We start from the raw sequence: 12,576 nt of genomic DNA, 5'->3' as shown, positions 1-12,576 counted from the left end.
TAAATCATAAAACATTTGGCCTATTTATAAAGCACACACTATTAAGAATTTTCATTTATCCGCTTCAAAACACAGCCTTCTCAGAAAAAACAACAAAAACTTTACAACAATTCTGACTAGAAAGGTATAATATTATCTAATTTGAACAAACAAATTTATAATGATAACATTTAAGGAAAGACTATCCTGGGCAGGTAAACAAAATTAAGAAGAAATACATTTAAATCTCAAGCTATGACTTTCTAAAGCCTATAATAACCAAATACACACTAAAAAGATACCAACACAGATGCTTTATAAATTCTTATTATCAAAAACTAAATGCACCCAAATAATGGGGATAGAAGTGCAGATCACTGGGACTAGAAAGGACGGTCAATAAATGGTCACGGAGCAACTAATTATATGGAATCAACAGAGTTGAATCCCTACTTCATACCATATACAAAAAAATCAATTCCAAAGGCATTAAAGACATACATGTAATAGGTAAAGTTTTAAAATGTTTGGAAGAAAATAAAGGCTGTATCTTTATGACCCTTAGGTAGGAAAGAGTTTCTTAAACAAGAGAAAAAGACAAACCTAAAGGATAAGAAAGAAACATATAACAACATTAAAACCAGTAACTTCTGTTGAGCTAAATACAAATGGGTAGGTTACAAAAAGAGAAAAGATTTAAATATCCGTTATTAACCCAGTATTCACACAATATAAAAAAATTCTAATAAATCAAAATTTTAAAAATGGCCAATCCAACAGAAAAACAAGCAAAAACTATGGCCAGGCATTTCATGGAACAGGAAATATGAATGACAAACAAACAAAAAAAAGACTTTCAACCATATAATTAATTAGGGACATGCAAATTAATACTTGAGATACTACTTTGTAACCATTTACAAAAACTATGAATTCTGACAACAAAAAGCGCTAGAGAGGATGTGGGTCGGTAGGAACCCTTATATACTGTTGATGGGAGCATCAATTAGTCCAATGACTTTGGAAAATTGTATGACAATTTCGTAAAACTGAGCAGTTGCCGTGTCCCATCAATTCTACTTCAAGGCATGTGACTTAAAGAAAATCCTGTATACATACTCCAAAAGACATATGCAGCAATGTCCACAATAGCAAAAAGCTAGGAATTAATTCAAACATCTGGCAAAGAATAGTGATAAGTTCACCCAAAAGATTATTTTATAGTACTAAAAAGCAATAAACCATAGTGTACATGTAACAATGTGAATGAATCTCAGAAACACAGTAAATAACTAAAAAAGCAAGACAGAAGATGAAAATACATTATAATATTTTTATAAAGCTCAAAACCAAGAAAAACTAAGCAAGTTGCTTAGGAACATTTAAATATGCAAAAATTCTGTGTTTTAAGAAAAGCAAGAGAATGATAAGCACAACATTCAGGATGTTGACTTTTCTCTGGAGAGAGGGAGGGGAAAAGGATAAAGGAGAAATACCCAGGTAGATGCAGTGATATTGGTAATATTCTAGCTTAAAGTTAGGAGGCAGGTTCATGAGTGATCAGTTTATTATTATGCTTCATAAGGACCATGTATTCTTTCATATTGTGAAAATTACATGATACAAGTAAAACAGAAAACGAAGTGTAACCAACCCAGATTTACAATTGAGAGCACATTTTTGTTGCTTTATATAATGTTGCAGTATTTATCAGAGCTTTTTAAACTACTGATGTGATTTAAAATTGGGGCAAATTTTAAAATATGGCTTTGGCTACTTTCTCTTATCTATTTCTCTAAACCCTGCCCCTCAACTAATAATAAATGCTGCATATACCATATATATCTATATGAAATTCTTACTCTTCATTTTTGTAAAATGGCAGTTCTATACAGGTAAAAATTCTCTTTATGTTATGGAAACACAGGGATGTATTAAGAAAATATTAAGTTTTATTAGGAACACGTGAAACTTTCATTTTTCATTCATGAAACAAATATAGCTTTGGTTCTACGCTTAATCACTTTTTAGCCTGTGAAATATGTCCTTATGAGATTAAACATTATATACCATTATATGAAAATAGTTAAAATTAATAATAATCATATTCTCCCTCAGGGTTTTTTAATCCAAAAGTGGAAGATAACACATCTTAAGTTGCAGAATATATTGTTGTTGTTCATCATGATAACAAACATACTTTACATAAACTAAATATAATAAAAATAGTATGGTCTGAGTTATTTATAATGAAATTAACTAGCTTTATTTCTGTTTCTATTTTCTTACTCTTTGTTAAGTCCCAATCACCAATTACACAGGAAATGCCAAAGTAATGAAAAATATCTAAATAGTCATATTAGTGTTTTCGTTTATAGTCATTACTTGGCTTAACCTATATTTTAATGCTAAATTACCTTTTTGAGAGGAAGAGTCTGAATCCATTCCATGGAATTCACATCAAAAATATCAACTGCATTTTCACTATACACTGAGAGATAAGGTGCATTGTAACCTGGGAGAAAGGAAGGAGGGAACAGCCTGCTGATTACTTTTACCTATTAAACCCCCAGATTTGAAAGGTCTATACTATCTAACTGCAAAGTAGAATTCACCAACATCCTAGTGTTATCATATAATATCCAGATCAAAGCAAACAGAATATAAGTTGTAAATGAAGAATTGACATACCATGGCTCAGATTATATAGCCACAACATTCTGTTAACACCAGGGGTATAATATTCCCTTGCTCAACATGAGTTCTATAAAAGAACTGCATTACATTTTCAAGTATTTGATTCCTAAAGTAGTTAAGTTATTGACACTGAAACAAACTTACAAAGTAGATAAATCTTTAGTATGTGTTCTAATCCCAGTTATGAATGTATAATAAAGCACCTTGGCATGCCTACATAAACAGGGCAGATGTTCAACACATACTTGCTGAAAGAGTGAATATCAATTAATGGTGACACAGCAAAGACAGATTAAATGATTTACCTAAACTTAGGTCACAAATTGTATTATTGGCAGAACTATTTATAAAAGTCAGATATTCCAACTCTTACTACTCCACATTAGAAGTAATACTTTGAATTTCTATCTGACTCAGTTACAAAACAACATTTATTCTACATATGAAGCCATTGATAAGAGTATAAGTTTCAGAATAAACAAAACATTAAAAATAGTTAAGTCTGAGTGAGTAGGATATGAGATATTTTTCTTTCATTCATTTTATCTAGATTTCCTAATGTTTCTATAATAAGCATGTATTGCCATTCTAAACATTCTTCCCCTGAACCTTTAAACTTGATTAGACCCACACCCATCATTTCTCCTTCTATCTTGTTACAGTCGAAGAGGTTTCACTCCTCCTGTCCCAAATAATTTTTCCACCTGTTTTCTGAATTTCATCCTCTCTAGCCTTCCTGGTGATCTTACTCTACTTCCTGTATGCCCCAAAGACAACCTTTTCGAAGTAGTTCCTTAATGGTTCTTTCCCTTCAGCATTTAAATATGTTCAAGTATTTCCTATTAAAAACAAACAATTTGGATTAGATACTCCTCCTATGTGGTTCTACAGAACTCTGAACTTCTGCTATCATAGCACTTATAGTCTACTGCACTTATAGTCCACATACTTGCTTTATCATGAATCTTTTCTACTGTACTCTATGGTCTGTGAGGGTAAGACTGTGTCCATTATGCTCATTGCTATATCTCAAACAGTGCAAAGGCACATATTCAATAATAACTAGATTATTACTCAATAATAAAAGTATTTTAAAAGTATTACATATTTATTACTATCTCCATTTCTTGAAAGAGTAAAATAAGCAATGTTAAATACCTACCTATCTAGATAAAAATGTAAAACTGAGTAATACCTCTTCATAGATGCTACACTATACCTTTACATAATTGATTCACTTAGTAACTTACTTCTCCAGCATATGTTCTATGTGCTACTGATGCTTATAAACACTATGTTTTGGGAACAATGAAGATAACAATTTAGGGTTATTTTGAAATACAGCATGAAATTAAAAAATTCATCTCAGTAAAATATTCCACAGAAGGATTAGCTTTGATTAGTACCTTTTAAAGTTGGCCCTTTTGGCCTAGGTTACTACATATAGCTTTTACATATATATTAACATAATTAATATTTAGGAAAAATCTTAAGAATTACTTAAAAAACCCGTTATTAACAATGACAACATTTTAGGAGATGAAATGGAAGAAAAGGACAGAAATAAGAAAGTCATAAGAAAGAGATCTTACAACAAGAGGAAGGATTTGCTGGCCACATCAATTCCTGTTGTCTAGATCTTCGGCCCTGGCAGTCAGTATATATCCCAATGCTGTTAAAACACAGCAGATATTCTTTACTGGAGATCTCAACTGCGCAGATAGCATCCATTGGTTGATGTGCAATAAATGATAGTGTATGGTCATTTGAATGGAGCATACTGTATGGACTTCCTTCTCCATTCAAAGGGTATCTTAAAAATCCTGATTGGAATCCCACACAGAGTTGTTCACTGAAGACTGCCATCCACTGGACATTATATGGGACTTGAATTTCTTTAAATTTTCTGTGACGGGTCTTGCTCTGAAACAGTTCATAACAGAGGACCTGCCTTTTCATAGCCACACACAGGCATGTGAGAGCTCCATGGTGCACCTTTCCAGAAGTTATGGTTTGACACCCTTTAGTTTCTGCCAGCTTGTAAAAATCAGTCTCTCGCCCATCCAAAGCGGACATAGGAAAAAGTCGTACATGACGATTTCGTCCTGAGATCACAGCAACAAGCTGATCATTTGGAATGAGTTCAATCTGATGAATCTTCTTATTGTCACCAACTCTAATAATTTCTACACACAGAAATAATAATAAATCAAGTGAAAAATAGCTGTATTTATTAATCATATTCCAATTATACTCAAAAGCATATAAGTCAATGTATAGATGGGAAAGCATATAAGTCAACGTATAGATGCGTAAATGAAAGAATAAGAAATCAGAAATCACAGAGAAAAAGGAGATAACTAAACCTATTATAAGATAACTTAACTTACCTAGAGCAGGTATTACATTTAGCCCTGAGATTTCTGGAAGCCAAGGCAAAAAGTTCTTGTATAAGAGCATGTCAAATTTTCAAGGAAAAATTTTTTTTTTTTTTTTTACTGGTACTAAATTCTAGGGGCCATCACTGTGGGGTTCCTATTTTAAAAAACTCAGAAATTGAGGAACTCATATTTTTCTGAAGGTACTTCTATGGGTAATAAATTAATGAAATTTAAATGTAACATCAAAAAGGGTATTTGATCTCAAACCAGGCAAAGTGGGGACCAAAGGGAGGCCCAAACTTTACCTGTATCATGTCCACTTGTATAACTAATCCTGAATTGTACCCCACATATTTAAAATCAAATATAAAAAATTTAAATGTATTGTTTCCCCATGATCTAACTTCATATGAAGATAAAAACATATTATATTTATGAATACCAAGTTAAATTGGATTCTCTTTATTTCACCTAGCATTTAGTTTCTCCCTAGAAGAAAAATCTGTTGTACTGAACCACAGGGATAAAAAACCCCAAACAAACACATTGTAATAGTTGTCACCTCTTACAGTACTAATAGAACAAAAAAAAAATAAAGGTTTTTTTTCATGTACCATCTTTAGAAATGCAATCTGAGTTTATACAGAACTGTTAAATAAAATGACACAATAAAGACAATATACATTTGAAGTTTTAGAACTCGGGGATAGTAGAAATTAACAAATAATCTTTTAATTTACAAACATCAATCTACATCTGCAAAATTTCAGTTACAATATAAACAATAGCAAATCCTGCTCTTTTTAGAATTTAGAATCTAAAGTTAAACGTTTTCTTTCTTTCTTTCTTTTTTTTTTTGAGTTGGAGTCTCACTCTGTTGCCTAGACTGGAGTGCAGTGGCCGCTCCCGGCCACCGCAGCCTCGACCTGCTGGGCTCCGGCAATCCTTCCGCCTCAGCCTTCCAAGTAGCTGGAACTACAGGCGCGCGCTACCACGCCCAGCTAATTTTTGATTTATTGTAGAGATAAGGTCTCACCACGTTGCCCAGGTGGGTCTCGAACCCGCGGGCTCAGGCAATCCACTCACCTCGGCCTCCCAAAGCGCTGGGATTACAGGCTGAGCCACCAAGCCCGGCCTAAACATTTTCTAACAACATATGACTTAAATCATTCCAAAATAATGACATTTTCTCTTACCATCTTTGGTGACATGCACAACAAATAACCCTTCTTCATTTCCCAAAGCTATCCTTTCGTGATCTATGTAAGACATAAATATGAGGCATTTTTATTATGTAAAACCATGTAAAGCTAATAGACTAAACCAGATAATAAAGACATTGATACAAAAAAAGATATAAATAAATAAATAATCAAAATATAGGAATAACAATTTACACTATTAAACATTTGCTTTCAGATTACAGTGGCAAATATCTCATGTCTTTTTGAATAAAATAATCATTAAAATAATCTACATCAATCCTTACAAAAAGAAGTAAATGCTTATTTAATTAATGCTGAAAAAATGGAGATTCTAGCTTTTAATGTCATCGGTTTAGTTCCCTTTCTTAGTTTGGGAGGAAAATATTGTGAAAGACATTTGAACACTACTCACTGAAGTTTTCAGTATTTACTGGAAAGTAACAAAAGAGTTGGCTGTATATGAAAGAATATACCAAAAATTTAAACCTCCTGACACAGAAGCTGCCATTTGTTGAGGGCATTTTTATGCAGGGCACTATGTGTTTTGTAATCTATCTTATTTAAAATTCCCAATAACTTTATAATGGTAATTACTATCTATATTTTACACATTAAACTCTAAAAAATTAACTTATTCTTAGTTACACAAGCAGAAATTAGAATAAGTTATTCTTTAGCACTATTATTTTTTCAGAAGAAAATGCACTTGGAAAGTGTATTTATTCCTGCTTACTGAAAAATAAAGATTTTGATACAGGTCTCATTCATTCAGTAAACATTTACTGAGCATTTGTGATATAATACATAGTATGTTGGACACTGGGGATTCCTGGATGGAAGCCAATCCCTATTCACAAGGTAGATTAGTAAACAATTATGACATGATAAATGTTATAAATTCATACCTATGATTGCTGCTGCTTGAGTTGTTTTAATGAGGGGTAGAGTGCTGTCATAAGCCTCTTTGGGAACATAGACTGAGCGGTCTCTGAATTTGTTTTTCTTCAAAATCTTGTGCAATTCACTCAGCACTCCCACCCACTTACTCTTCTCATTCTCACTATCTGCTAGCATCAGGATTGAACATTTGTTATTAGATGCTGAGAGCTGGGAAGCTGTGACCTAGAACAAGTTAATCAGTATCCATGATATTAGAAAACAAATACCCTTTATGCTAGTTTCATGATTATGTTAGTGTGCTTAGCATTCACCAGTAAAAATGAGCATTCATTAAATGACGCCTTTACTGATCAGAATAACTAGTTTTGACACTAGAATGCATGACATAGCAAAGGTGGCAGTTTTCATTCAAAATGTTAGAATCATTTTTATTTTCCTTGCTATCAAAGTGCCAAAACATTATCACTAAAAAAGCATCATACATATGCATATAACAACAATACCTGACATTTATTGAGTAATTACTGAACACCAGGTAGATCTAAGCACTTTATAAGTACTAACTAATTTAATCCTGTTAATATCTTAATAAGTTAGGCATTGTCATTATATCCTTATTTTAAATATGAAAAAACTATGATACAGGGAAATTAAATAATCTCCAAGGGCATACAACTAGAAGTCTGGGATCCTATGTCCATGCTCTTAAGCAATACACCATACTGACTTTCAACTTGTTTTAAAAAATCAGTAATGCTCAGAAATACTTACATTGTTACTTTACAACAATTCACATCACCATTAAGAATGTAGAAAGGTTATAATGCCTGTTTTGAACACAGCCTTTCAAAGGTCCAGCAGATCACTTGAATTAGTATTTAAATGAAGGTTTATTATTATACAAACTGCACTGACAATCAGAACAAATTTAAATTTTATACATATGAATTTCTTATTAAAAGTAATTTAAGCAAAAGTGACAATAAACTCACACTATGCAAATCAATTATAGATAAGTGGGCCTCTCTATAGGTTCCATCGGTGGTTAGGAGGAGAATACATATTTGTCAGTTTGGAACTAAGAGACTAAGTATAGCCTTTGTCTGGTCTTGTACTCAGACACAAGATTCATAAATACTAAGCAGACAGGCATAACAATAGGGCAGTAGTCTTTTTTTTTTTTTTTTTAACTTCAATTGTCTTAATTTACCAACTCAAGATCTAATAGTGGTAAATGGCCTCCAAAGATGGCTACCTACAATTCCTTCTATAGAATTTCATTTTTCTTATGAAGAGGTGGAGACTATTTCTCCTCCTCTTAAATCTGGGCTCACTTCATGACTTGCTTTGACTAACAGAATGCCGAAGGTTATTATACCTGTGTTAGGCCTAGTGCTTAAAAGTCTTGATAATTTCTTTTGCTCTCTTAGAAGCAAGTTACTGGGAGCTCAGTCAGATTATGTAATGATTAGAGACCATGAAGAGTCCACAAAGAGTCGAACTGAGATCACTCAGTTAACAGTCAGCACCAAGTCTCCAGATGTAAGAGGGAGATCATTTGAGATGCTCTGGGCCCAAAAGGGCTGAATGTAGCCACATTAGTCAACTCAGCCAACACCACAAGAACTGTAGAGCAGATCCACAGAATAGTGAAAAATAATAAATCATTGATGGTTTAAGCTACTAAGTTTTGGAATGGTTGTTAAAAAGCATTAGGTAACAAAAACACATTAATTTTGAAAGTGAGAGTCTTAAAGAGAGAAACTTTTTTTTTCAGTTGGAGTCTCACTCCGTTGCCCAGACTGGATTGCAGTGGCACACTCACGGCCACCCCAGTCTTGACCCGCTGGGCTCCTACGATCCTTCCGCCTCAGTCATCCAAGTAGCCAGAGCTACAGGTGCGTGCTACCACATCCAGCTAATTTTTGATTTATTGTGGAGATGAGGTCTTGCCAAGTTGCCCGGGCTGGTCTTGAACCTGCAGGTTCAGGCAATCCACTCGCCTCGGCCTCCCAAAGTGCTGGGATTACAGGCTGAGCTACCGAGCCCAGCCAAAACTTCTATTTTTTAAGAGTTTGCGAAACCTCACACATACTCAATTTTTCCATGTAGTAATATTTATTTGAAAACTGAATTGGAACTCAAAAGTATAATCTATCAGAAAATATTTTAGAAGCCATATATTGATACTTTCTACAGGTCTTTCACTAATTAAATATTAGTACCAATTTCCTATACTTTCAAATATTGGATGATATGGAATATAAGATTTGGTTCTAGTCATTGTAGGCTTGATTTATATGAAGAGGCAAAACATACTCATTAAGAACAAATAATTCAATGATCAAACTATGATGCACACACTTACTCTAAATATACAGGGTATATCTTTTCGACTTGCATGAATAACATCAGAAGCCAAGACTGAACTCACAGAAAATTCTTCATCCCTGAATGAAGAGTGAAACATTAAAAGTTAATATATGTGGCTATGTGTGTGTGGTTTTGGATGTGAATCTACATAACACATATGAAAAAATCTTCAAAGTTTAACTGCACATAACACCCAAGATGAATTTTTAAAATAATTTCATTATTTAATTAATAGTAGTAATTAATAGTGCCCCAAATAATTATCAGGAATAACTTAGCAGCAGCACATCATACAAGAGCCAGAAATAATTGCTGGCTTACCCAAAGCCACAAGGCTAGTAAATACACATGTAGAGCTGGGATTTGAATTCTGGCAGGTTTCCAGAGCCTCCAGTGAGCCCTCTTGTCTCCAATAATAAATCTTAAGTGCCCGCAACCCAGCTCATCTGATATTTTATTGTTCCTTCAACATCTAAAACTTATTTCCTCCACAATAATTTGTTTCTTCTGATTTACTTAATTTTGTTATTGGTATTATCATTTCCTTGGTTTTGAAGGCATGACACCTTAGTTCTATCTTTGATTCTTCTTCCTGTCAGCCAGTTCTGTCAGATTTCCCTCACTGATATTTCTTGAAGTTATTCCTTCATATCTTGTATTTGTATTTCGTATTTGCGGAAGAAGAGAAAGTGTATGAGGTACTGGTGTGAAATGTCCATGTGAGCTGTAGCTGGAAATTCATTGTGAGAGATGGATTGATTTATCTGAACTGGAGACAAGTTTGGGAGGCATCAGGGCTGAGGTGACGGCTAGAGTTGAGTAAACAAGATCACTCAGGGACAGCGCCTGGAGTGATAAGAAGGAGTAAAGGAGAACATTCAAGGGACAGGGAAGAAACTGAAAAATGAGACCAGAAGCATTCAAGAACTATACTTACTTAAATGGTAACTGATTCACTCATTATGCCTTCCAAGAGCTTTTATGATTTTTATTTTCTTTCCTCATACTGGAATTACACTCTAAGCTTTTAGGTGATGATATAAACTTCACATATTAGGTCTCCATGACTCCAGCAACTTTAATACTGGTATTTTGGACTCAAATACCAGCTTCTTTTCCTTGACTCCTAACTCCACACACTCAACACACATACTAACCTTACCTCCTATTATTTATTTATTTATTTGTTTTTGAGTAAGGGTCTCACTCTGTCACCTAGGCTGAGTGCAGTGGCATGATCATGGCTCACCGCAGCCTTAATCTCCTGAGCTCAGGTGCTCCTCCCTCTTCAGCCTCCTGAGTAGCTGGAACTATAGGCACATACCACCACACTCAGCATTTTTTTATTTTTTGTTGAGATGAGGTCTCATCATGTTGCCTATGCTGGTGTTGAACTCCTGGACTCAAGCAATCCTGCTGCCTCAGTCTCCCAAAGTGTTGGAATTATAAGTATGAGCCATCGCACTTGGCTGACCTCCTATTTTTAATTGTTACTACAGTAATATTAGTAAGTTAGGTAATTAATATGAAACCATGACAATACTATTTTTAAAAAATTAGAAACTTTAAAATTTCTATGTTACAATGATATAAATATTTTTACCTTAGAAAGCTTACCTCATGTCAATCACTTGACTAATGACAACACTGGGCTGAGATGCTTTTCCTTCGGCAATATCATACAGAAAGAGTTTGAAGTCACAAACTACAGCCAATGATCTTTGCCATCCTTTCTTCACTCCAGCTGGCTTAGGAATCTTATGTTTTACACAAACAGGCAAACAAATAAATATAACAACCAAATGAAAATGTCAACCAGAGCCCCTCTAATTATATATATAATTTGCATGGTGAAAACCTAAAGGTAATACACATATGTTATAAGTCTGCCACACTGGTTGCTTAAAGCAGCAGATGGGACACGTATCATTAACATGAGAACTCGTGAGAACGTAGTCCTCAAACATTGACTTTATATTCTAAAAAAAAAATGTATATGGTACATTTTGACTCACCAATAATTCATTAAAATAACAGTCATGATTTTCTTTCTAAACAGCACAAAAGTCAAATTTGGCAATAAATGAAATTCAGCTTACACTGTAAGTATTAGCCAAGATAACATGATTATGCCTTCATAACGTCTCCTCATTCATAACCATGTGCCATCTCTCTCAAAGACCAGGTGCTAAAGACTTCTTTATGAAGATTTTATGACAAGATAGTAACAATACAGAAACGTTTCAGATATTTTAGAATTTATTTCCAGAAAAATGCTAGACTTTTTGTTTTCAAATCATTACTCTAGTTGAAATAAAATTATTAGATGCATTTTACTCATTTATATTCTGTCAAGTACAATGTTCTTAAAGTGATTGGATTTTATTTTGATTCATTAATAAACCTTAAAAGATTAATTGAAACCCAATTTAACCACACTTACCCTGACATGACCTTCATATGCTGTTCCTATTCCTTTCTGAGGATCTATACCCAGGGGACCTTTTGTCTGTTCAGGAGGAACTGGACAAGCGGTTGGAGCTTTGTTTACACAAGTTATATGACATGAGAATCCACACACTTTTAGAGAAAAAAAAGAAATGTTTGATAAAAATTCATTTTAACAAAAAGAAAATTACCAAGCACTCACTGCATGCAAATGCTATGTTAGATAAATAGTTATCTCTGATTTTACTTTAAATAATTATCACTTGCTTACCAATAAGAATTTCAGCGAGAAATAGTAAAATTTTAAAAATTATTTGTAATACTACTGTTCTGTGTTAACATTAGTGATCAAAAAGATAAGCAAATAGACAGAAAAAACATCTAACCTTGTGAATAAAATGATAGATTTAAACATAGAATTCCTAAAAGAGTGATTCTTTTAGTTCCTTCTAGCTCTTCATCCTACTGCAACTTGGTACCTGCATTGAAGTTTCTCTTGCAAGAGTCACCACCGGACTTTAAGCTACCTGATATCTTTACTAAGATGAGGAAACTTTACTAATCCTTGAAAATAAAAATTTTCAATGATTAAA

General features: G+C 33.6%; 1 protein-coding gene across 6 annotated transcripts in view; it reads right to left on the bottom strand.

The window, feature by feature from the left end:
* CDC42BPA (CDC42 binding protein kinase alpha) overlaps nucleotides 1-12,576 on the bottom strand; it is a 338,092-nt gene that overhangs the window by 25,355 nt on the left and 300,161 nt on the right. For all 6 annotated transcript variants that reach the window (XM_021718207.1, XM_008069336.2, XM_008069337.2 and 3 more), the window contains 7 exons: nucleotides 11,979-12,115; nucleotides 11,153-11,292; nucleotides 9,531-9,612; nucleotides 7,168-7,384; nucleotides 6,254-6,316; nucleotides 4,269-4,862; nucleotides 2,397-2,494 (listed from right to left, as the gene is read on the bottom strand). In XM_021718207.1, the coding sequence (XP_021573882.1) occupies nucleotides 2,397-2,494; nucleotides 4,269-4,862; nucleotides 6,254-6,316; nucleotides 7,168-7,384; nucleotides 9,531-9,612; nucleotides 11,153-11,292; nucleotides 11,979-12,115 (1,331 nt within the window). The remainder of the gene's footprint in view (nucleotides 1-2,396; nucleotides 2,495-4,268; nucleotides 4,863-6,253; nucleotides 6,317-7,167; nucleotides 7,385-9,530; nucleotides 9,613-11,152; nucleotides 11,293-11,978; nucleotides 12,116-12,576) is intronic.

The sequence above is a fragment of the Carlito syrichta genome, unplaced genomic scaffold (assembly GCF_000164805.1).
Source record: "Carlito syrichta isolate Samal-C Ts95f unplaced genomic scaffold, Tarsius_syrichta-2.0.1 Scaffold311939, whole genome shotgun sequence".
In the NCBI taxonomy this organism is placed as follows: domain Eukaryota; kingdom Metazoa; phylum Chordata; class Mammalia; order Primates; family Tarsiidae; genus Carlito; species Carlito syrichta.
Note: the sequence above shows the minus strand (reverse complement) of the source record. Positions and strands in the feature narration are given on the sequence as shown.